Genomic DNA, 27244 nt, shown 5'->3' with positions numbered 1-27244 from the left:
TCCCCCACTGTTCCCCTCATCTCTCTGCTCCCCCACTGTTCCCCTCAGCTCTTGTGCTCTTCTTGCTGTTCCCCTCGGCTTTCCACTCTCTTAACCTCTTTGCTTGCCAACCTGGTCACCCCTTGGTGGAAAGCCATGAAGTGAATGTGGATACATTAGCAGACACAACACCAGTTGTATCCCCAATGGAAGAGTCTGTAATGGTATTAAATTTTCTGGACATACTCCCAGTCACAGCTAACAATATCAGACTTTGGACATAGAAGGATTCAGTCCTTTCAAATCTGAAACAACTGGTGGTAATGGGAGAAACCAATGGACCATCACAGCTAGAACTGAAACATTTTCAGACCCAGAGAGGCCAGTTGCCAGTACAGGAAGGTATATTGTTATAGGGAGCAAGAGTGATTGCCCCAAGCAAACGTTGCTGCTGAACACTGGCTGAAATTTACCAGGGCATTGAGGAAGCTCCAAAATAAAGATGTTGGCAAAAAGCTATGTCTGGTGGCCAGGCTTGGATGCTGATATGGCTGTGTTGATGGGGCAGTGCCCTAAGTTCCAACATGGACAAAAATTATTGTCAGCAGCTCCCCAATATCCATGGGAATGGTCAGGTAGACTCGGTTGCATGTTGATTATGGAAGTCTTTTCATGGGCTCAATGTTCTCAGACATTGTAGATGCCCACTCAAAGTTGTTGGACATGCATAGAGTCCATTTGTCAAACACAGAGACAATGATAGAAAAATTGCACACTCTTTTTCAATAAACAGAGTCCTGGAAGCGTTAGGTGCAGAAACCATGCCATCACTTGCCAATGGGGAGTTTGGGTATTTCCTAAAGATGAACAGGACTCGACATATAAGGACAGTTCCATATCACCCATCATCCAATAGTCTGGAAGAAAGAACAGTCTAAACTTTGAAGGCTGGTTTGAAGAAACAGGCTTGCTAGACACCATGCTGTCATGGTTCCTATTTGATTATTGGAACAAACTGTATCCAGCTACAGGGATAGCACCAGTAGAGTTGTTAATGGGGAGAAGACTCAACACCAGGATCTTCCTGGACCTGGGGGTCAAGGATGAAATAGTATCAGGAACGCCAATGCCTGACACAAGACTCTACCAAGTGAGAGAGACAGTTTGACACAGGGGTCCAAGTTTGATGCATGAATCATGGAAATGGCCCTGCATGGGTAGGAGGTATGGTCAAGGTGAGATCAAGTCCAGTGATGTATCAAATTCAGGGAGTCATGACAGTCCTTGGACTGTATGAAAACCGCAAATTTGCAAACAGTGTGGGAAAAAAATGTGCCAGCCCTTTGGAAAAGTAGGAAAGACTGCCAGAACCCATGTGTTTATCCTCTCCATCAAGCATTGATGAGTCCTCTGAATCAGAGATGGACACAACAGATATAGCTGCATGATGCCTTTGTCACCGGAATAAGGAACTGAAATTCTATCAAAGCATTCCTGGTGCAAGAGGTGAGCTCCCGTGTGTAACACAATGCTCATATTGGGCACCGAGTCTAAGGAACCTGACTGAGTGCTAAAATACCCCAGCAGGTTCTCGAAGAGAAAGGGTCAACCTGTGTCCTTGGACTCAGAGGGGGAGGGATGCAGTGATTGTAATGAGGTCAGCCAGCTGGACTTCACAAAGTGTGAATTCCCTGATTGGGGCTGTTGTTCTGGTACAATCAGGGAGCCCTGGCTGACAGATATAAACAGGAGTGTCAAAGGTTCTGTTTGCTCTGAGGGAGCTGGATCAGTATCAAAGACTTGCCACATGTAAATAAGGGGTGGCTTGGTGACTTCAGATACTCAACAGGCCAAATAGCCCCTGTGGAGGGAAACAGGGTGAATATTTTAGTTCAATGATTTTCACTAGAAAATTAAATCATTAAAGGTTCAGAGAATTAGTTACACCCTCACTATACACTGTCTACAGATTGAAAAATGTGTGAGCAGCTTCTTACCAGGTATGACCTGCAGCCGTGTCTCTTTCTGGATCAGATACTGAAAATCGGGTTCTGATCTGTATTCCACCTGACACAGGTAAGTGTGATTGTCACTCACTCTCAGCTGGTTTATCCTGGTTGAGGCATTTCCCTCCTCTGGGTTCCCAATGAGCTCATATTGATTTCCACCGTTTACAGTTGTCCAATTTCCCTGTGATTGGGCTGTAAATGTAACGATGTGTTGGTAGGGCTCCTTCCTCATCCAGGTAACAGTGTTCAGGGGGTAATTGTTCTTGGTCTTGAAGATACAGGGTAAAGTGACTGACTCTCCCTCTGTCCCATTCACCACTGAAACTTGTCCCTGAGCAGCTGAGGAAAGGGCAAATATCAGAATGAATAAAGTCAGTGTGCTGAAGTTCTTGATTCAATTTGTTACATTTCTTTGAAATTCACAATAAAACAAGCAGTTAAGAAGGCCTTCTCGTGGTGCAGTAGTAGTGTCCCGACCCCTGGACTGGGAAGACTGGATTCAAGTCGCACCTGCTCCAGGTGTTATGGAAGGGTATAGAATACCTGTAGTGTTAAAGAGGCCATTCGGCTCATTGAGTCTGCACTAACCCTCCAAAGAGCATCCCACTCAGATCCAGCACCCCACCTAATCCTAATAACCTCACACTTACCATGGCTAATCCACCTAGTCTGCATTTTGGACTTGGGAGGCAACCTGACCACCCAGCAGAAACCCATGCTAATATGAGGAGAACATGCAAACTCCAGAAAGTCACAGTAAGGCAACATTAATTTGTTTTCAAATTGAGTAGTAGAAAACACCACTAATATTTCTTACAGGTCTTAGACAAATAGAAAATAGAGCAGAAGTAGGCTATTCTTCCCTTCGAGCCTGCATTGCCCTCAAACACTTTCTCTGGCAGAGAATTCCACAGGCTCAGCACTCTCTGGGTGAAGATATTTCTCCTTGAGTCAGTCATAAATGGCCTATCCTGCATACTTAGATAGTGACTCCTGGTTCTGGACTCCCCAGCCATTGGGAATATTTTTCTGCATTCACCCTGCCTACTCCTGTTAAAATTTTGCAGGTTTTTATGAAACCTCCCCTAACCTTCTAAAATCTAGTGAATAGAGTCCTAATCAATCCAGTCTCTCTTTAAATGTCAGTCCTGTCAGTCCAGGAATCACTGTGGTAAACCAATGTTACACTCGCTCCGTAATCAGAATATCCTTCCTCAGATAAGGACACCAAACTGTACTCAATACTGTCGGTTCTGTTACAACACGTGCTCCAGGAAAGCGAATTGACTATAATACGATTGACGAATAGGGGAATGCTATTTCTAAAACATGAACTTGTGTTGGCTATAAAGCGATTCCATCGGTGCGTAGAGGAGTATGCGTTGACATCACATGATCATTTCGCAGGCTTTGTCCTGAATACGTGCAATGTTAGCGCCAAAAGAGTCTCCGTGCTGAGGCTCAGAGCATCCCACACAGACCCATCCCCCTATAACCCACCTAATCTACACATCTATGGGCAATTTAGTCACGGCCAATCCAACCCGCCTGCACATCTTTGGACTTTGAGAGGAAACCAGAGCATCTGGCGGAAACCCACACAGACACAGGGAGAATGTGCAAACTCCACACAGATAGTCACCAAAGGGTGGAATCAAACTCAGGTCCCTGGTGCTGTGAGGCAGCAGTGCTAACCACTGTGCCACCCCAAAGACATCTTGACATTTTTTTCAAAGTAAGGTATTAATTTTACTTTTATTTCATTATTAAATATGAATTAGACATTTATTCAAACTGTACTATCTTTTGTGTTAAGCTATTGAGTGATTTTGAGTGATATTTTTGGTGATCTGCCCCAAACCCGCTTTTCCCATAGGCCCTGTTATTTCTGTAGCATGATTTTCTATAACGCAATGTTGCACAGGTGACTAATCTACAAGGACACCCAGGTCTCATCGCACTTCTACCTTCCCAATCTATCACCATTCGCATAATCTGCCTTCCTGTTTTGCAACCAAAGTGGATAACCACACATTTATCCACATGGTAGGTCAGCTGCCACACATTTGCCCAGTCATTCTACTTATTTAAATCACACTCAAACATCTTTGCATTCTCTTCACAGTTCACCCTCCCACCCAGCATTGTGTTGTCAGCAAACTTGGAGACATGGCATGTAGTTTCCTGATCTAAATCACTCATATATATTGTGAAGAGCTGGGGTCCATCCTGAAATAACTCTAGAGATACCTGTATCCCATCACCAAGCCACCCTTTATTTACACGTGGAGAGTCCTTGATACTGCTCCAGCTTAGTCAGAGCCAGCTCTCAGAGTGAACAGACCCTCTGACACTCCTGTTTATATTTGTCAGCCAGGGCTATCCTGATTGGACCAGGTTACTAGCCCCAGTCAGGGAACTCATATTCTATGAGCTCTATCTGGCTGACCTCCTTATTATCACTGCAAATACATTGTTCCCTGTGGTGCCCAACTAGTCACTAGCTGCCATTCAGAAAAAGGCCAATGTAATCCTACTCTTTGTTTCCTATCTGCCAGAGGAAGTGATGGCCTAATAGTATTATTGCTAGGCCATTAACCCTGAAACCCAGGTAATGTTCTGGGAACCGAGGTTTGATTCCTGCCACAGGCTAATGGTGATATTTTGATTCAATAAAAATCTGGAATTAAAAGTCCAATGATGACCATGAAGCCATTTCTGCATACAAATTAGCTGCCATATTTATTGCATTACAAGTTGAAAACTGTTTTGTTGCTTATAAAGTGCTGAGATTGTGTAAGTTATTTGTTAGAAAATTCAATCATAGCATGTGGCATCATTTGTTAGGGTAGGATATAATGTTCACCTAAACAGCTAAGTAGCAGTTCAGAGGAGTTAGAAATTAACCACACTGCTGTGGGTCTGGAGTCATAGGTAGGCTACAGAAGGCAAGGCTGGGGGATTTCCTTCCCTAAGGGACATCAGTGAACCAGATGGGTTTTTATGACATCGATAATAATTTCACAGTCACTATCATTTGATTTATTGATTTGATTTGTTGTTGTCACATGTACCAAGATACAGTGAAAAGCGATGTTTTGTGTGCTCTACAGGTAGACCGAACCATACAAGGTACATCAGGGTCACAGAACAACGTGCAGAATACAGTGTTACAGCACAAAGAAGGTGCAGAGAGAGACCGATCAACAGTAACATAGAACATAGAACAGTACAGGGGAGGTAATGGCCCAGTGGTATTATCGCTGGACTGTTAATCCACAAACCTAGATAACATTCTGGGGACCTGGGTTTGAATCCCACCATAGCAGATGGTGGAATTTGAATTCAATAAAAATATCTGAAATTACGAATCTAATGATGACGATGAAGCCATTGCTGATTGTCGGGAAAAACCCATCTGGTTCATTAATGTCCTTTAGGGAAGGAAACTGCCATCCTTACCTGGTCTGGCCTACATGTGACTCCAGACACACAGCAATGTGGTTGACTCTGAACTGCCTGCTGGGCAATTCGGGATGGACAATAAATGCTGGCTAGCCAGTGACGTCCTCATCCTGTTAAAAAATAAAAGAAAAACACAATACAGGCCCTTCAGCCCACGATGTTGTGCAGACCTATTACCCTACTAAGACCAATCGACCCTGCATACCTACATTTTACTATCGTCTATGTGCCTATCCAAGAGTCGCTTAAAAGTCTCTAACGTATCTGACTCTGCTACCACTGCGGGCAGTGCATTCCACACGCCCACCACTCTCTGTGTAAAGAACCTACCTCTAATATCTCCCCTATACCTTCCTCCAATCAACTTAAAATTATACTTCCTTGTATTAATCATCTCTGCCCTGGGAAAATGTCTCTGACTATCCACTCTATCTATGCCTCTCATCATCTTGTACAACTCTATCAAGTCACCTTTCATCCTTCTTCGCTCCAATGAAAAAAGTCCTAATTCCCTCAACCTTTCATCATAAGACCTGCCCTCCAGTCCAGGCAGCATCCTGGTAAATCTCCTCTGCACACTCTCTGAAGCTTCCACATCTTTCCTATAATGAGGTGGCCAGAACTGAACACAATATTCCAAGTGTGGTCTAACCAGAGTTTTATAGAGCTGCAACATAATCTCACGGCTCTTAAACTCAATTCCCCTGCCAATGAAAGCCAACACGTCTTACGCCTTCTTTACAACCCTATCAACTTGGGTAGCAACTTTGAGGGATCTATGGACATGGACCGTAAGATCCCTCTGTTCCTCCACACTGCTGAGAATCCTGCCATTAACCCTGTCTTCTGCATTCAAATTCCACCTTCCAAAATGAATCAATTCACACTTTCCGGGATTGAATTCCGTCTGCCACTTCTTTGCCCAGTTCTGCATCCTGTCAATGTCCCGTTGCAACCTACAACAGCCCTCCACGCTGTCCACAATTCCACCAACATTTGTGTCATCGGCAAACTTACTAACCCACCCTTCCACTTCCTCATCCAAGTTATTTATAAAGATCACAAAGAGCAGAGGTCCCAGAACAGATCCTTGCAGAACACCACTAGTCACCGAGCTCCAGGCTGAATACTTTCTATCTACTACCACACTCTGTTTTCTATTGGACAACCAATTCTGTATCCAGACAGCCAGATTTCCCTCAATCCCATGCCTCCTTACTTTCTGAATGAAACATTTGAGAGCTCCGTTCAACAGTCTGCAAACACAGGGAAGAAGTTGTTCTTGAATCTGTTCACACCTGTATTCAAACTTTTACACCTTCTGCCCAATGGAAGAGGATGGAGGAGAGTATTACTAAAGTGGGAGGGGTCCTTGGTTATGTTTGTTGCTTCTGTAGGCAGTGGGAATTATAGATAGAGTCGTTGGATGCAAGGCTGGTTTGTGTTATGGTCTGGGCTGTTCTCACAACTCTCTAGGGGTCCTGGGAAGAGCAGTTGCCATACCACACTTTCTCAGATGCTTTCTTTGGTGTGTCTATAAAAATTGGTCAGAGTATTTGTGGAAATGCCAAATTTCCTTAGCCTTCTGAGGAAGTAGGGACATTATTGTCCTTTCTTGAACAGTCGAATTGACAAGAGTGCACTAGGACAGATCGTTGATGATTATCACTCCCATGGGGTTGACATTCTGCACCATCTCCACCTCAGCACTATTGACACAGACAGGGGCGTGCCCACCACTCCGCTTCCTAAAATCAGTGAACAGCCGATTCGTTTTGCTGATGTTAATGGAGAAATTGTTGTCTTTACACCATGCTGCTAAGCACTAAATTTCTTTCCTCGTCGTTGTTTTGAGATCTGACCGACAATGTTGGTGTCATCAGCAAACTTGTAAATGGAGTTGGGGCAGAATTTGGTCACACAGTCGTGAGTGTATAAAGAGTACAGTAGGGGTTAGTCCAAGCAGCCTTGTGGGACACTGGTGTTGAGGATTATCGTGGAGGAGATTTGTCGATTAGTTTTACTGATTGCAGTCTATGAGTCAGGAATTCAAGGATCCAGCTGCAGAATGGGGAGCCAAGACCTAGGTCTCAGACTTTGGAGATGAGTTTGTTTGGAATTATGGTGTTGAAGGTGTAGCTGTAGTCAATAAGTAGGATCCTAGCATCTGCATCCTTGGGTCAAGGCAGCACGGTGGCTCAGTGGTTCACACTGCTGCCTCACAGCACCAAGGCACTCGGGTTCAATTCAAGCCTTGGGTGACTATCCGTCTGCATGGAATTTGCACATTCTCTCTGTGGCTGCATGGCTTTCCTCCATGTGCTCCACTTTCCTCCCACAGTCCAAAGATGTGCAGGGTTGGTGGATTGGCCATGTTAAATTGTCCATGATGTCCAAAGGTGTGCAGACTGGGGGTTAGCCAAGGGAAATTCAGGGCTACAGGGAAAGGGTAGTGGGTGGGTCTGGGTGGGATGCTTTTCAGAGGGTCAGGGTGGACTCAATGGGCCGAATGGCCTGCTTCCCCATTGTAGGGGTTCCATAATTCTATGAGATGCCATCTGCAGTGGATGTGTTGCGCCAGTAGGCAAATTACAAAGGATCAAGGCAATCTGGGAGGATGGAGTTGACATGAGCCATGACTAACCTTTCGAACCACTCCATAATTGTGAAAGTCAGAGCCACCAGGCAGTAGTCATTGAGGCACGCTGCATGATTTTTATTTGGCACTGGAATGATGGCGATCTTCTTGAAGCAGGCGGGGACTTCAATTCGAAGTAAGGAAAGGTTAAAAATATCAACGAATATTCCTGCCAGCTGTTCTACACAGGATCTGAATGCATGGCTGGGACTCCAATGGGGCTTTCCATAGGTTCACGCTCAACATTTAATGTCTGCCTAATGTCAGTGACATTTCCTTGAAAACCTTAAATGTTGTGAGATAAAGGTTTAATTGTGATAGTCAACTCTGTCGTTCAACTTTGTTTGAGGAAGACAGTATCAAGGCCCAGATATAAGCCAGTCTATCTTTCCATTTCCACTCGTCCCTTCCAATTACCTTTGAACCAGTCAATCTCTCGAGGCCACTGCCTCAGTGACTGCCTCCCATTTATCATGAATAATGTCCAACATCTTCATATTTCACTTGCAGGTCCCTGTGTTGTAAAGTTATTGACATCAAGAAGGTCGTGCCCTAGTGGTCAGTTTGCCACTCAGAGCTCTTGAGTTTATATTATCCACTATCAGATGAATATGGCTGAACTAGTGTAGGAAATCATTGACTTAGCAATGACTGTATGCTGCTGAAATTAGCACTTTCCAAAACCTCTGAGTTTGTGATCTTGTCCTTCCAAGAGATGCTGAGGATACATCTGAGATAGTGAAGGGGGAAACAGTTCAATCTTTTGTCCTACCAAGCAACTGTTGTCCCATTCTTCCCACTATAGAAGAGTACTTTGAGGCATGGTAACTTGTAGTTTGGTTTTCTCAGACAGGTTGTTGTTGTAACATATCCTCAACATCTATACAAGATCTGTAACTATTGTGCTGTACACAATGATTTCAGTGTCAAGTAATACATTGCTGCTGCTTGTGAAACCTAGAACTGTGAAGCTAGAAAGATCCTGTGGTGTCACATTTCCAATGCTGGCAGGTGGCAGTTAAGCCATGTCTTGGGACATGACCTTTACTTCCCTGATGTTGGTGGTCTAACTCAAACTCTTCACAGGCATGAGAGTGTCTGTTTATTTGCCCTGGTGCATTCTTGTTGATGCTACTGTTCAAGAAAGGACAATAATGTCTCTACTTCCTCAGAAGGCTAAGGAAATTTGGCATTTCCACAAATACTCTGACCAATTTTTATAGACACACCAAAGAAAGCATCTGAGAAAGTGTGGTATGGCAACTGCTCTTCCCAAGACCCAAGAGAGTTGTGAGAACAGCCCAGACCATCACACAAACCAGCCTTGCATCCAATGACTCTATCTATAATTCCCACTGCCCCAGAAGCAACCAACATAACCAAGGACCCCTCCCACTTTGGTGATACTCTCCTCCATCCTCTTCCATTGGGCAGAAGGTGTAAAAGTTTGAATACAGGTGTGAACAGATTCAAGAACAACTTCTTCCCTGTGTTTGCAGACTGTTGAACGGAGCTCTCAAATGTTACATTCAGAAAGTAAGGTCATTCATAAAGTAAGGAGGCATGGGATTGAGGGAAATCTGGCTGTCTGGATACGATGATGTCCACATCCTGTGAACAAATGAAAACAAGGACTAGTGGTATCAGTTAAAATTGGAGCTAGACATTTAAGGACTGAAATTAAACAACGCATATGTACATAGGGTGGCAGAGGTTTGGAGCTATTTTTCAATGAATGGCAACTGGGGCTATATCAATGGATTAAAACTGAGATTAATGCAGCTTTCTTAAAGTATGGTGTTAAGGGATTTGGGTTAAGGGCAGTTTATGTAGTTAGGTAGATCTGTGATGATTTCATTGAATGACAGGACTGCCGAGAAGGGCTGAATGGCCCTTCTTGTTCTCATGTCCCCATATTACCAGCAGACAAGGGAATTACCAGGTCTATCTTTTCCTCACCCGGGACTCTCATTGGCGGGGACCTTGGAGCTCGGATCCTTGGTGATGTTTTCTCTGTTCCCTATACCAGAACACTGAGTTTGAACATAGCCAATGAGTGAGTGTGTGAGTGACTGTGTGAGGTTTCAGAGACGGTGACAGAATGGTCTATAATTCCCAGCCTCATCTCTCTCTCTCTCCTTCTCACTGCCTCCTGCCTCAGACCAATTGAATGAGCCCAGGACAAGGATCTGAGCCGAGATCTCCCGGACCAGGTGGAGCCTGTTCCCATTGAGCTATCAGGGCAATGACACCATCCGGACATTGCACCTTACCTTTCACTTCCAGTTTTGTTCCTTTCCCAGTTCCAAAATTGTCAATGTTGAGCTCTACACGACACCGATAGGAACCCTTATCCTCCTGGCCCAGTCCGTCTATTATTATTGAGGCATCTTTGTTGCTGAGGTTCCCCACGAATCTGAATCGGTTTCCACCGTCCCGCTGTATCACATTCTCACACAGCTCACCCTGGGAATGATATGCACATTTAAAGATAACATCTTTGTTCTGATTTTTCCATATCACGGAGCCGGTGAGTGTGAGATCAGTGTCTGGGTGGGTGAAGCTGCAGGGTAAAACAGCGGAGCCTCCTTTCTCAGCCCTCACTCTGTCCGCGATTGTCATTGACCAACCATTTTCAGAATCCGCTGTGAGGGGAGAGAAACAGAGAGAGAGAGGACATGAACACAGCAGGAGAACAGATGACAGTGATTTCAAAAAATTAAACCGCAAAACAATGGCTGAAATCTTTTGAGGAGCACGATGCACTTTGGCATTGCTGCTGTATGGCGGGGACTTCCGACCCCGGCCTCTTCACCCTACAGAGTGCACCTTATATTGAAGCCTTTCTCCAGAGCGATGGACTAACCACACCAACTGTTTATAGCTCTGGCCAGGAGCTCAACTTACATTCACTAACACAAGTGAAAAACATGGAGACATTTCAATGGCTTCTGAGCGTGTTTACCAATGAATGCGCAGGTGAATGTATAATTGGTGAAATGGGTAGGATGAGAGTTAAGTGGGCAAGGGGGTAATTTAGGTGGTGTAAGTAGGTTGAGCAGCACTCGGTAGGGAGGCAGGTGGTACCATTACCCAACAGCAACAAGGGTGAGATTGTAACTTGAGGGGATCAACAAGGTTGGAGAAACAAGGGACCAAACACAGGGATGGAAAATATATTCATGAATGAAATGCAACAATCTCATGGTGAGAAGGGGGGCTGGAGTTGCATGGTGAGTTGCAGGTAGTCAGATGGTGTCAGCAGTCTACACATAGTGAGGAAAGTTTAAAAAATGATATCAGGATAAAAGATCCCCGAGAAAAGAGTAACCATAACGTCAAAGAATTTAGCATTCAGTTTGAGAGTCAGAAATTCTGCTAAATTCAAATAAGGGTAATTAGATGGGATTGAGGGTAGAGTTGGTTGGAGTGGATGCAGAAAGGAATTTAGCAGAAAATATGGTTGAAGAATAATAGCAGATGTTTAAAAAATGTTCGTGATTCACAGCAAAGATATATCCAGTGAGAAAGAAGGATTCTAGAAAGCGGAATAAGCCAACTATTGTTAGCCAGGGAAGTTAATAACAGTAACAAATTGAAAGGAAACAAACACACAGTGTGGCAAAAATTATTTGTAAATCAGAGGATTGGTAAAGTGTTAAAAGCCAACAAAAGAAATCCAAAAAATATAAAGATAGAGAAAATAAACAATGAGGGCAAAATCGCAAGTAACATAAACACAGACAGTAAAAGCTTCTTTACATATATAAAAAGAATACAAAGACAAAGAGAGCTTAGGCTCCTTAGATGACTATGCTGGGAAAATAGCACTAGAGAACCAGTAAATGGAACAAGAGTGGGACATTAATCTTCATAGTAGAGTACATCAATGGTATTCCAAAAATACTAAATGTTCAAGAGGCTAAAGGGCAGGAAGAAATAAACACAATAACTATCACTAGAGAAAGATGTATTTGGGAAACTAATGCATCTCAAGACCTGTATCCCCTGGACCTTTTTATTTTATTCATTCACAGGATGATGGCATTGCTGACTAGGCCAGCACCTATTGCTCATCCCTAATTGCCCAAGGGCAGTTAAGAGTCAACCACATTGCTGTGGGTCTGGAGTCACAGGTAGGCCAGACCAGGTAAGGATTATAGTTTCCCTCCTTAAACAAGATTAGTGAACCAGATGGGGTTTTTCTTCTGAAAATTAACAATGGATTGCTGGTCATCATTCAACTTTTAATTCCAGATTTGTTTATCGAATTCAAATTCCATTATCTGCCATGGGCACCCAGAACATTCCCTGAGTCTTTGGATTAACAGTCCAGTGATAATACCACTAGGCCAGTGCCACTTGATGGATTGCATCCCAATATTTTAAATAAAGTAACTGCAGAGATAGGTATTCATAGTTATCGTCCAAGAATCCTAAGATTTGCAAAATGTCCCAAAGGATTGGGCTACTGCCAATGTAAAACATTTAATCAAAAAGTAAGGGAGACAAACAATCAGGTTACTATAGAACAGTAAGCTTAACATCTGTTTTTGGGAATATGTTAGAATAATATAAAGCATGTAATAGCATAATATCATCAAGCAGAGTCAATATGGCTTCATGAAGGGAAATTATACCTGAAACATTTATTACAGTTTTTGAGGAAGTAACAAACAGTATAGATAATGGGGAAGCAGTAGATGTAATATATTTGGATTTCTAAAAGACATTCATTACCAAGGTACTAGATAAGCCTGCTGAATAACATAAGAGCCCATAATGTTGGGTTTAGTATATTAGCATGGATAGAGGATTGGCTAACTAATAGAAGAAAGAGAATTGGATAAAGGCAGTGTTTTTAGAATGGCACTTTTTTAGAATAAACTGTAACTAGTGGAGTGCCACAGGAAACATATAAATATAGGAACAGAAGTTGGTCATTCAGCCCCTCGAGCCTGCGCCACCACCCAATGAGATCATGGCTGATCTGTGCCCTAACTTCATGTATCTGCTTTTGGCCCACATCCCTGAATACATTTACTTACCAAAAATTTATCTAACTCAGACTTAAAATTAACACCTGATCTAGTGTCTGCTTCTATTTGTGGAAGAGAGTTACAAACATCTACTACCCTTTGTGTATAGAAGTGCTCCCAAACATCTCTCCTGAATGGTCTGGCTGAAACTTTCAGATATGCCCCCATTTCTAGAATTCCAAACCACTGGAAATAGTTTATCTTTATCTTCCCTGTCTTTTCTTTTTACTGTCTTGAAGACTTTGATTAAATCACCTGCTCAATTCGAGAGAAAACAGAAAAAATTGTATAATTTTTCCTCACAACTTAACTCCTGAGCCTGGGTATCACTCTTATAAGCCTACATTGTAGGTGCTGGGATTATAAAATTGTTTGTATGTTTAATGATTTAGATGGTGGAAGTGAATGTTAAGTTTACAGATGACCCAAAAATCGGTTGGAAGGCAAATACTGAGGATGACAGAAGAAGGTAATGATGCTTGTTTGAAGAGCTGGTGTAGACATGGTAGACCAAATAGCCTTCTTCTATACTGAATTACATCTGTGATTCTGTGACATCTGAGGGGCTCCTGACACTTATGGTCATACATCCAGTCTCTGTACAGTCACAGACTTGAAGATCTGAGCTAATATTTAAAAGCTTTTCTGAAGAAGGGTCCAGACCCGAAACGCCAGCCTTCCTGCTCCTCTGATGCAGCTTGGTCTGCTGTGTTCATCCAGCTCTACACCTTGTTATCTAATATTTAAAAGACTGTGTTTATTTGTGCCACAACATTAGGCGTGCACTTCTTGTGGATATGCAGAGGTATGTCAGCTACAGAAAGGTAGCAAGGCCTTTTAACATAGCTGGTGTCTTATAACTCATTTACCATTTGCAAACAGATGAGCAGCCACAGTGAAATTTCAAGATGCAATCTGAAACACAATATGTTTAACTGTTCCCCTAAATCTTCTGTCCGTTTGTCATTATTATTAAAATTCTCATGAGAGATACAGCAGAACTTTGCTTTCTTAATTGAGCAGTTGCAGATGTTATCAGACTAACTCAGGTGCATCAGAATGAAACAGTTATTCCATTGTGCATTATTTACTGTTTTCTACAGGTGAATATATCCTTCAATTGCTGAAAATCTACCAGAAAATCTCTTTTTCACTCTTGTACCACAACATTGGCTTTTATTCACCACAATTGTTCACCATTTTGGAAAAATAAAATGTTTTTTTAAAAATCATTACCCAATGTGGGACCTAAGGTATCTTGGATTAAGAGCCTCATTATCTACCAAATAAGCAAACCCGTGCTGTGCAGGAATTAGGATTTATATATAAACATAGAAACTAAGAAGAGGAGTAGGCCATTTAGCACTTTAAAATTGCTTGCTACTCAATATGATCAGAGCTAATGCTTTATCTCACTTCTATATTTGTGCTTTCTCCCCAAATCACTTGGTATCTTTAAAACACCAAAAAATATATTTCTTTCTTAATTATGTTCAGTGACTTGGCCTACACATTCTCCTGCGGGAGAGAATTCCACAGATTCACTATCTTTTGAGTGAAGAAATACTTCCTCAGCTCAGTCCTAATTGGTCTACGCCATATCCTGAGACTGTGTCCCCTTGTTTAAAATTATTTTGGAAGGGGTCGGAGAATCAAGAATTCGAGAGAAACAAGGTACATAGAATATTTGAGAGAACAGATTGCACAAGACTATGAAGTAAATGGGATCAGAGAAAGAGTATAAATAATAAATTCAAAGACGAGGTTACTGTCTCTGTAATTGAATGCATGGAGAGTGGTAAACCAGATTGGCGAGTAACCAATGCAGATTTCAATTGGAAATATGATGTCGTGGTGATAACAGAATCCTAGTTCAAAGATGGGGTAGGACAAAGTACTAAATATTCTTCAATAGAATATGTTCAGGAAAGATAGAGTTAGTGAAGGTAAGAGGTGTGGCAGTATTGATCAAGGAAAACATTGCAGCACTGGAGAGAAATGATGTCTCAGAGGGGTCAAGGGACAGAATCTATTTAGCTAGAGCCAATGAACAAAATGGTGCAATTACATTGTTCAGCGAAATTTATAAGCAACAAACTCATGGGAAATTTGCAGAGGAACACATGCAAGAGTGCAAGAATTCTAGAATTATAATAAGGGTGGGGGAACTAATTATTCAAATATAAACTGGGATGTATACAGGAGAGAAAAGGGCAGGAATTCCTTCAGTGCATTCAGGAGAATTTTCTATGTTGGTTATGTGTTTAATCCACTAAGAAAGCAGGCGTTGCTGGACTGGTTCTTGAGATTGAGCGAGATCAACTGGATCAGGAAACAGTAGGAAACATTTAGAAGATAGTAATCATTATTTAGTAAGGTTTAGGTTAACTATGGAAAGGTCCAACGAGTAAGTAATTCTGATTAAGAGTGGCCAAATGGGGGAAGGCAAATCAATGCGGTGAAAATGAATCTGGCCCACACAAAGTGGATTTAAGGATTGGTGAACCAAACTGTGACTAAATAATAGGCTAGCTTCAAAGAGGAGCTTAAGTACTGGTCAAGGTATTTTCTCTTTAGGGGAAAAGGTACGGCAAATAAATCCAGAGCTCTTTGGATAAGGAAAGGGACAAAGAGTAAAATGAAGCAGAAAAAAAAGTGTTGGGAATGTGCTTATTACAAACTGCAAGTGTATAATACAATCAGGTTCAATATAGAAGTCTGAGAGGAATTTTCACAGATGGAAAATAATTGAGGGGTCTAGACAGAGTAGATAGTCGGAAATGTTCCGATTGTTGAAAGGATCAAGAGCCAGAGAATGCTGATTTAAGGTGGCTGCCAAAAGAAATGAGAAAGAAAAAAATGATACAATGAGGAGCTAGCATTTTCTATGCGCTGTTTGACAGTATGCTGCAAGCCAATCCAATCATGGCTTTCAACAAGAAATTGAATTGTCACCTGAAGAGGAGAGATTTACAGTGTGTGGGGATAAAGAAGGAAAGTGGGACTAATGGAATTGCTCATGTATATAGCCAGTGCAGAATGATGGGCTGAATGGCCTCTATCTGCACTGTACCCACTCAATGGTACTGTAATGTACTGTGTCCATTCAATAATGACAACAGATACTCAGAGCAAAGAACAAAGAAAATTACAGGACAGGAACAGGCCCTTCGGCCCTCCAAGCCTGCACCAACGTTTTAGTCACAACTAAAACCCCCTGCCCTTCCGGGGACCGAATCCTTCTATTCCCATCCTATTCACGTATTTGTCAAGATGCCCGTTAAAAGTTACTATCGTATCTGCTTCCACGACCTCATCCGGCAGTGAATTCCAGGCACCCACCAAATTCTGTGTAAAAAACTTACCTCATACATTACCTTTAAACCTTGCCCCTCGCAACTTAAACATACACCCCCTAGTAACTGACTCTTCCACCCTGGGAAAAAGCTTCTGACTGTCCACTCTGTCCATGCCCTTCATAATCTTATAGGCCTCTATCAGGTCACCCCTCAACCTCCGTGGTTCCAGTGAGAACAACCCAAGTTTTTCCAAACTCTCCTCATAGCTAATGCCCTCCATACCAGGCAACACCCTGGTAAATCTTTTCTGTACCCTCTACAAAGCCACTGAATCCTTCTGGTAGTTTTGCGACCAGAATTGAACACAATATTCCAAATGTGGCCTAACTAAGGTTCTATAAAGCTGCGACATTACTTGTCAATTTTTAAACTCAATGCCCCAGCCGATGAAGGCAAGCAAACGTTCAGAGACTGCTTCAGTAACTGAGGAGTTGCTAATGTGAATTTCGTCACCAATCATGGATAGGACAGTGTGGCTACAAATGAGGCAGGTCGAGCAATCCAGAAGGCAGCGCTTCAGGAATCTCAGATCTTCTCCTTGCCCAACAGTTTCAAGATTCTTGCTCCCTATGTAAACGAGAGCAGGGACTTTGGGAAGGATGAGCAAACTGATGATAGTACAGGGAACTATTCAAGTGGACGAGATAAAGAAGAAATGTAGTCGTAATCAGGGATAGTATAGTTAGGGGAATACACAATGTTCTCTGTAGTCAGGATCAAAAGTCTTGAAGTCTGTGCTGCCTACCTGGTTGCAGAGTTAAGGATATCTCATCTGGGCTACACAGAAAGCTGGAATGGAGGGGCAAGTACAGCTGTCATGGTCCATGGAGATACTAATGATACAGCTGGAATGAGATTGGTGCAGGAGAATTGGGTCTGAATTCATGGGATATTGACTCCAGTAATGGGGAACGAGACAGATTTTCCATTGGGACGAGTTGCAAATGTATCATGCCTGAACCAGAGTCCTGGCAAATCTCATCAACAGGGCTGTAGAATGGGCTTTAAAGCAAATCTGTCTGTGCAGGGTGGGTGGATGTGAAGAGTTCAGGTGCATGGAAAATTGTGTTTTACCAATCTGGGAATGTCCAAAATTAGGAGTTAAAAACTGATTGCAATACTGATCTGTATGTGCTAGTAGAGGAACCTGTAAACTGAGATTCATATGGATTAACCTGGGTTCAAAACCGAGTGGGCTCTCAAGAGCACAATTGAAGAATCACTCACTAGTCACCCCTGCATTGCAGGTGAGAGGAATGTATTATTCTGAGTGCAGGAAGCAGCTAGCAAGCAAGCTTGTCAAAAGGGAAAAAAAAACACCTTTCCCTTTGAGTGTTGTTAGCTAACTACTGTCAGAGGGAAACAGAAGATAAAGGATTTCAACCATATGTAAAAGACTAGATGTCCAAAATCAATGATTATACTATCAATATTTCACCATCTACTTTTCATTAAGACCCAGAGAGACTTTAATCATTTATCTTCCTTTTCGAATCACTTCTAATTCCTAAACTATGTTTAACTATGTTGTGTTATTAATTCTTTGTTGTGTTTAGTACTTAATAAATTCACTCTTTTTTAAATCAAGAAAGCTTTGTTTAACTGACCTCTTTGAAAGTATAAATTAATTTGATCTGGGGGGAGAAGGTATCCAAAAGAGAGGGAGTTTTTTCAATTAACCTTATTGCAACCAACTGAGGGGGTAGTGACTCACAAATGAAAGCCAGTTCATTCCTCTTCACCCGCAACAGTAAGGATTTGGGGTATCTGTCCAGAACTGGAATAACTAGGGGTAAAAGATTTGAAGCTCTCAGGTCATGAATCCACAGATTAAATCAAAGAATTGGAGTGGGTAAATTGCCATGTTAAAACTGCAAAAGGCTTTCTTGAGTTTGCGTTGCCATGGTATAGATTTGTATGAATTCAACGCCAGAACATTCCTTGCTGAATTAGGAAATGTTACGCATGAGGATTCAAATGTTGCATCTCAAACAGTTAAAAGATGTAGAGAGGTATTTGGGATTCAAAATTTGCCAGAAAGCCAGGAAACTCAAAACTTTAAAAGGGGTGGCCAACGCTTTACAGGAATTCAGGATGATAAAATAGATAGAGGAATTAAAACTGGAGCAGTGGAAACTAGAATTTCAAGAAAAAGGAAAAGAATATTGGAAATGGGAGAGAGAAAAGGGAAAAGGAGGAAAGGGCAAAGAGAAAAGAGAGTGAATTTAAGGCACAATGGAGTTTGAACAAAACAGCTTGAGCTACTGTGTGCTATGAAGATGGGTTTGAGTGGGATACTCTTTAGAATGTTGTTCTGGGCTTGAAGGGCTGAATGGCCTGCTTTCACACTGTAGGGATTCTATCATGAAGTAATCATCTCTCTCAAACAGTCGAATTCACTATCCCAGAATGTGGTGGATGCGAGGATATTGAGTAAATTTAAGAAGGAGATAGCCAGATGTTTAATTAGTAGTGTGCTGGAGGGTTATGGAGTGCTGGCAGCAAAGTGGAATTGAGGCTGACATGAGATTAGTCATGATTGTATCAAATGGTGAAGCAGGCTTAATGGGCTGAATTCTCTGCTCCTTCTCCTTGTTCTTACGTTCTTTACATTCGGTGACAAAGGTGTTTATTTCTAAAAACAGCCTGAGAGAGATAGATAGTTTTGGAGTCTAATGGAAATTTTCATGTGAATAAAGTAAACAGTTGTGTGCCGGATTTCAGTTTAGAAGGTCAGGGACTGATTTTTCTCTTTTGACCAGGTGAAACATCCATAGATTGGAAGAATATTTAAGATTTCAGTTTGGCAATTTTGCTGAACGATTAATGAAGCTGGATGTGTAAACACTCACTCCTGAGAAAGGGAGGAAATTAAAACTGTTAAGAAATAGGCTACCTTAGTGCAAGGAGTTTAGTTTAAAGATTCCAGACCAGATGTATTTGGTTAAAACCCGAAATGGGTTACAAAAATGCTGAGACAGTCTAAGTTGGGTTGTATAAAGAATCAAGGAAGAGGCAATCAGATTCACATAACCAGGAATTAAAAATACAGCGAAGTCAACACAATGTGTGACAGAAAAGAGAATTCTCTGCAGTGTTTGAGTACTGTATGGGGTGATTGTGAGATTAATTGGGTTGTTTTTTATCATGGGTTTTGGAATCTTCAAAAATGTTCTATATGTAAACAGTTTCATTTATTCTATTTTGTATTCATTTTACATGATGAATACCTTGTTTTATTTTATGAAACCAAATCTGTGCTTATGTTTCAATGGGAAGCCACCTCAATGCAACCAAGAAAAAACAAAATATGGTCTGCCAAGGCATATTTTAGTCTGGGATCTGATTTGTAACTTAAAAGCATCAGCTGAGATATAACACTTGGTAGCAGACCAACAAGGTCATTTTTATCAACACTAGCTCACACTGAAGCTGAGGCAGAAACAGTCCGTGAATATCACTACCTTATAAATGAGGTGTTGATGAGAAAAGGAGACCATCTGCCCCTTATGGACCTTCAAACAAGGAATGGACAGTAATCCAACAGGCGGTCATGCTTACAAGGTGGACTATGGGAAATATTTCAGCTCGTATACGAGCGTGTGATGGCTGAGCATATCGGTATATGCAAAGCCCTAGCCCACATTAACCAGCATTTATACTGGCCACAGCTCCACAAGGATGTCGTGAGGTTTTTGCACCTGTGTGGGATCCATGGAATGTTGCACCTGTAGAGTGTCAGCGAAACTTCAAACAAGAAGAGAAACATAACAAGACGACTTAATGAAGGAGGCGACTGTTTTCCTTCTCTTAGCAGAAAGTCACCTCTTGAGCACCGCAGTATCAAGAACACACATAAAAGTAGGTCAATAATCAATTGTAACTTTGATCAGTTTGTAATAGTGAAGGAAGATCTGGGGTTCATGTGTACTAGCCTGGATTCAGGCTACTGTGATGTAAAGATCACAATCAAAGGACCACCCACTAATCACCCCTGCATTTCAGGTGAAAGGGATCTATCTCACACTCTGTGCTGAAATTCATCTAACCGAAAAGTGGGTCCGAAGGAATAAGAAGAAGAAAAATTTGATTTATAGGGAGAGGCTGAAGAGGCTAGGGCTTGTTTCCCTGGAGCATCAGACACTGAGGGGTGACCTTATAGAATTTCATCAAATCATTAGGGACTTGGGTACAGTGAATAGCCAAGGTCTTTTTCCTAGATTGGGAGGGTCCAAAAATAGAGGATATAGGTTTACAGTGAGAGCGGAAAGATTTATAAAGTACCTGATGGCCAACTTTTCTATGCAGAGGGTGGTGCATGTCTGGAACAAGCTGCCAGAGAAAGTGGTGGAGACTGGTATGATTGCAACAATTAAAAGGAATCTGGATGGGTATAGGAAGGGTTTAGAAGGATATGGACCAAATGTTGGCAAATGAGACACTGTCAGATTGGGATGTCTGGTCGGCACAGACAAATTGAACCAAAGGGTTTGTTTCTTGCTGTATGACTCTATGAATCTATGACTCTCTCACTCTGAGTGCTGTCAGTTAACTCCCATCAACAGGAAACAGGGCAAAAAGATTTCAACTTACTGCAAAAGCCAAGAATGCTGAAATTAACTGTTCATTTACCAGCATTCAATGAATGAACCAGGGAGACTGATCTGTATATCTTTGGACTGTTTGGAGAGGAAGTGGTGACCAAGTGGTATTATTGCTAGAATATTAATCTAGAAACTCGTGTTGAAATCTTGTCATGGTAGAATTCGAATTCAATTTTAAAAATCTGAAATTAAAGAAAACTACTGATGACCATGAAACCATTACTGGGTATGAGAAAAACCCACCTGACTCATTAATATCCTTTAGGGAAGGAAATCTGCCATTTTTACCTGGTCTGGCCTACATGTAACTCTGGATTCTCAGCAATGTGGATGACTCTGAACTGCCCTTTGAAATAGCTCAGTTGAAGGGCAACTAGGTCCAGGCAATAAATGCTGACTGATCAGTGATGACAATGTCCCATGAGTAAATAAAAACAAATCTTGTTTCGGACTCATTTCTTATTCTTAATCTGTATGTTGTGTTATTAATTCTTTTCACATTTAATAACTAATAAATTCATTCTTTTATTAATTTAAGAAAGCCCTTGTTAAATAGCTCCTTTGAAGATACATCTCGATAAGATGCAGTGCAGTAATCTATCAAGGATTCTCCAAAAGCACATTAAAGGAAAAGCCTCATTTTTACCCTAGAAGGACAAAAGAAGCAGATATTTGGGAATAGCACCAACTGCAAGTTCTCCTTTGAGACACACACCACCTTGACCTGGAAACATGTCATCATTCCTTCACTGTCACTGGGAAAATCCTGAAACTCTCTTCCTAACAACACTGCACCTGTTCCCCTAGGAATACACAGGTTCAAAAGCAGATCACTACCACCTACTCCAGGGCAATTAGGGATTCTAATAAATGCTGGTCCAACCAGCAATGCCAATGTCCCATGGCTAATCCACCTAGCCTATCCATCCCTGGACATTATGGGGAAATTTAGCATGGCCAGTCCACCGAATCTGCACACCTTTGGACTGTGGGAGGAAGCCAGAGCACCCAGCAGAAACCCACACAGACACAGGAAGAATGTACAAACTCCACACAGACAGTCAACCAAGAGTGGAATCAAACCCCAGTGCCCTGGGGCTGTGAGTTAGCAGCGCTAACCACTGAGCCACTGCCCAATTAAAATCTGAATGAATGAATCTTTCCAGTCTTTTTATGCTTTTTTAAATTGAGGGTGGAAATGGGGAAGAACTGTTTTACGATTAGTGTTTTAAAGAATTGCTGCATATTTTGAATACCAAGTAACCTGACACTTATGGTAAGCATTGTATAAATAGCTGTCTGAACATACAGGAATTGAAGTGGTTGCAGATTAAACGATAGTGAGGGGGTGTACAGATGCAGTTTCTGTTTATAACAAGAAGTTCATTTGTCTATAGACTACTGACCAGTTGCTAATGACAAATGCTTTTTGCCTGTCAACAACTATGTGTTTGATTCTCAGGTAACTGGATAACCTGGGGCTGGGAACAGATACAGAGAAAATTGTTTTGAACTCCACCAGCTCAGGAGCTGTTTTCTCTGTTCTCTGCAGTCAAAACCCACTTTTAACCTGATGAAAACTAATTTATCTTCCCTTCAGAAATGTTTGTAAGCTGTGACTTCTAACTGATAAGTCAGAGACCTTTTATAAGTGAACCTGCCACCTTGAGTCTCTTACAAAGCAGTGAAAGCATCTGAAGAAAGACAACAGAAGACGACTATACAATGCTGGTCCAAGGTTGTGGAACACTATCTCTAGGACTGCTTGGAATTGATGGACTGGATCGTATTCAAGTACTCAGCAACAAACCCCCAAGATGAGTATGACACCACAGACTTTGTTAGCAAATGTGTGGAGGACTGCATACCAATTAGGTCAACCGGAGTGTTCCCTAACCATAAACTTTGGATGAACAAGGAAATCCACTCCCTACTGAAGACCAAACGATCAGCATTCAAGTTGGATGACCCAGACCAATACAGGAAAGCCAGATGTGACCTTCACAAAGCCATCAGGGATGCCAAGAGGCAGTACCGAACCAAGCTGGAGGCCCAAACCAAGCAGATTCCCGCCACCTGTGGCAAGGCCTAAATAACATCACAGGATACAAAATGAAGCAGAGCAAAGACACATCCCTCCCTGACACACTCGATGCTTTCTATGAACAGTTTGAGCAGAATGCCAGCAGCGTGGTGATGCTTGACCCGATAGCCCCAGGCACATCTGTTCCGTCCATCACTGCTGCAGATGTCAGACCAGTTTTCCTTCGAGTCAGCCCAAGGAGAGCGACGGGCCCGGATGAGAACTCAGATCCCATACGGACCAACTGGAGGAGGTATTCACCGACACCTTCAACCTCTCCCTCCTACAAGCCAAAGTCCCCACCTGCATCAAGAAGACCACTGTCATCCCCATACCCAAGAAAACACATGCAGTGTGCCTTAATGACTACTGCCCAGTAGTTCTGTCCTCAATTATCATGAAGTGCTTCGAGAGGTTAGTCATGGCCCACATCAACTCCAGTCTGCCTCGATCCCCTAGAGTTTGCCTAACGATGGAACAGGTCAAAAGCGGATGACATATCACTAGGCCTGCAGTCATCCCTGGAACATTTGGACAATAAAGACACCTACATCAGACTCCTGCCTATTGACTACAGCTCCCCCTTCAACACCATTAGACCCTCCAGGCTGATTTCAAAATTCCACGACTTTGGTCTTGGCTCAGCCCTCTGCAAGTGGATCCTCAGCTTTCTGACCCGCAGACCATAGTCAGTGAAATTTTTGTCCACAATAACACTCAAACTAGAGCACCGCAAGGATGCGCCCACAGCCCCTACTGTACTCCTCGTACATCCATCACTGTGTTGCTGAATTCAAAACAAATGCCCTCTACAAGTTCACTGATGACACCACCGTAGTGGGACGGATATTTAACAGCGATGAGTCAAAATACAGAAGGGAGATAGAAGCTTGGTGATGTGGTGCAATGAAAACAACCTCTCTCTCAACATTGGAAAAACTAAAGAACTGATCATTGACTTCAGAAAGAAAGGAGGAGAACATACCCCCATCTACATCAATGAAACTGAGGTTGAGAGGGTGGAGAGCGACAAGTTGCTTAGAGTGACGATAACTGGGAACCTGTCCTGGACTGCCCACATAGATGCAACAGTCAAGAAGGCACAACAATGCATCTTCTTCCTCAGGCGGCTCAGGAAATTTTGCATGTCCATAGCGACCCTCACTAACTTCTACAGACACACCATTGAAAGCATACTGTCTGAATGCATAATGGCCTGGTACGACATCTGCTTTGCCCAGGACCATAAGAAACTACAGAAGGTGATGTGTGCAGCCCAGACCATTATGGAAGCCAACCTTCCATCCATGGACTCCATGTACACAGCTCACTGCCACAGAAAAGGGGCCAACATCATTAATTGACCTATTGCACCCTGGTCATGTCCTCCTACAATCTCTTCCAACAGGCAGAAGATATGAAGCCTGAACACACGCACAAGCAGGTTCAGGAACAGCTTCTTCCTGGCCATTATCAGACTGATGAATGGACTCTCTAGCCTCAAGTAATATTGATCTTGCTAACAGTGATCTCGCCTGATGCACGCCCAGTGCAATGTAACCTGTGCATCTCTGTCTAAATCTTTTTGATCTGTCCATGTTGCTTACTATGATCTGCCTGTACAGCTCATAAACAAAGCTTTTCCTTGTACTTTGGTATGCGTGACAATCAATCAATCAATCATAAGCCATCTCCTTCTTTATCAATTTTGTCCCCTGTTCAAGATTCCCCAGAGATGGTGGGATTTTACAATGAGGAAAGGTTGATTTGACTAGACCTGTATTCATTACAGGTTAGAAGGATGAGGGGGGATCTCTTTGAAGCATTAAGGAGCTGGACATATGAGATACCGGGAAGATATTTTCCTTGTTTGTGGAATCACAGTCTCACGATATGGGGTTGGCCGTTTTGGATTGAGAAGAGGAAACAATTTTTCATTCAGAGGGTGGTCAACCTGTGAGATTCGCTACCAGAGAAGTCTAAGGAGGCTGAGTATGTTTAATCAAAGAAATTGATACAGTTTTAGTTCTTAAAGCTATCCAGGTATTTGGAGAGAAAGTGGGGATATTGCGTTGAGATAGAGGATCAATCATAAACATATTGAATGGCAGAGAAGGCCAAATAGCCTACTCCTGCTTCTATTTTCTACAGATTTATATCCAAGGAAACATCTTACCTACACCTTCCTGTCTATCCTTTTAAGTAATTTATAAGTTTCAATGGGAGTACTCTGTGGAGGTCTGATCACCGCACAATAGAATGGATGTGATTGCAGTGGAAGCAGTGCAGAATGTTGCCTGGGATGGAGCAGTTTAGCTATAAAGAGAGGCTGGATAGAGCAGAGTAGGCTGTTGGGGGTACCTGATAGATTATGACAGGCATGGACAATGTGGATAGAAAGCAACTGTTTTTCTTAGTTGAAGGTTCAAATACAAGGGAGCATAATTTTAAGATGAAAGGCAGGAGGTTCAGAGGGGAATTTAAAGAAAACATTTTCACCCAGAGGCTGGTAGTAATCTGGAATGCATTATCTGGGAAGATATCGTAGAATCCCTACAATGCAGAAGCAGGCCATTCAATCCATACCAACCCTCCAAAGAGCACCCCATCCAAAACTAAACCCACCTGCCTACCTACTCTATCATTGCATTCCCATGGCTAATCCACACATCTTTGGACTGTGGAAGGAAACTCGAGAACCCAGAGGAAACTGATGCAAACACAGAGAGAATGTGCAAACTCAATACAGACAGTTACCAAAGGGTGGAATCAAACCCAGGTCCCTGGCACTGTGAAGCAGCGCTGCTAACCATTGAGCCACATGCCACCCCATTGTTGAGGCTGAAAACCTTTAAAAATCACTAGCACGAGCATTTGAAATCCCATAACATTCAAAGCTATGGGCCAAGTGCTAGAAAGTGGAACTTGTGTAGATTTTGAGTAGTTTTTGTTGGTGCAGACTTGATGGGCCAACTTTGAACTGTGTGATTCTATGGTTCTTTGAGATCAGGTCTCATTCTTTGAAACTGTACAGAATACAGGCCCAGTTTGACCAGTCTATCTTCATAGTCCTGCCATACCGCGAATAAGTCTGCGAAACCTGTGTTGCAATCCCACTTTGGAAAAATATCCTTTCTGAGATAACAAAATTAAAACTGTACACAGTATTCCAAGAACAGGATTATTGAGTTTCTATACTATTGAAGCACAACTTCACCGCTCCTGTTCTTAAATCATTTTTCAACAAAAGCTAACAATCTATTAATCTTTTTTATAGCTTCCTGCACCTGCATGTTAGCCTTCAGTGAGTTGTATTTGTTTCACAAGCAAACTGTTTCTGCTCAATTTTGAAACAGCAGTAAAGGACAATGCACATACTGCTAAACAGCCCCTGGGGTATGGAAACTGAAACTAAATCAGCAGGTAAAGTCATCAAGAAGGAGGCAATTGCATGATTAATAAAAATGAATTTGAACAGTAAGTATTACAAAGTACTTACTGTGACCCTGCACTGAGACCGACATGAATGCAGACAGCCAAACATAGAGAGAATTCATTGCTAAATCATCAGAACTTTATCCTTCTTGCCCACAGCTTCTTGTCTTTTTAAACCAGAACAGAGAAGTTACTTCACTTCTGATGTAGCTGTTATGAAATTTTAAAAATTAGTGCACAACATGAACAATAATTGGGAAGCATGAGAGACATAACTGCTTAAAAACTAATGTACAAACCACAGTATGTTGTGAAAGTAGATTCTTTCTTCTATTGATTCACATGATATGAGTATTTCTGGCTGGGCCAGCATTTACTTCCCTTTCCCAGTTGCCCATGTAATGGACAGCATGCTGAATAACCTTCCTAAGCTGCTGTAGTCTCCATGGTGCAGGGACACCCTGATTTGATTTGATTTGTTATGGTTATTTGTACCTGAATGCAGTGAAAAGCTTTCTCTTGTGAGTAGTACAGGCAGATCATAGCAAACAAGGACATACAGATCATAGGGTGCTTAGACAGAGCAGTGAAAGAGCTCCAGAATTTTGATCCAGCGACTTTTTTTAATTTCAA

The 27244-nt window shown here is 42.2% G+C and overlaps 1 protein-coding gene across 1 annotated transcript in view; it reads right to left on the bottom strand.

The window, feature by feature from the left end:
* The window catches only part of LOC109912568, a 53649-nt gene extending 26876 nt beyond the window's left edge, over window positions 1–26773 (bottom strand). Inside the window, exons 1-3 of the mRNA XM_048594158.1 lie at window positions 26676–26773; window positions 10365–10736; window positions 1977–2327 (exon numbers count right to left, since the gene is read on the bottom strand). Coding sequence (XP_048450115.1) covers window positions 1977–2327; window positions 10365–10736; window positions 26676–26733 — 781 coding nt within the window. The 5' untranslated portion in view covers window positions 26734–26773. The remainder of the gene's footprint in view (window positions 1–1976; window positions 2328–10364; window positions 10737–26675) is intronic.
* Window positions 26774–27244: the final 471 nt, after the last annotated feature.

The sequence above is a fragment of the Rhincodon typus genome, chromosome 3 (assembly GCF_021869965.1).
Source record: "Rhincodon typus isolate 14 chromosome 3, sRhiTyp1.1, whole genome shotgun sequence".
NCBI classification, from domain to species: Eukaryota; Metazoa; Chordata; class Chondrichthyes; order Orectolobiformes; family Rhincodontidae; genus Rhincodon; species Rhincodon typus.
Note: the sequence above shows the minus strand (reverse complement) of the source record. Positions and strands in the feature narration are given on the sequence as shown.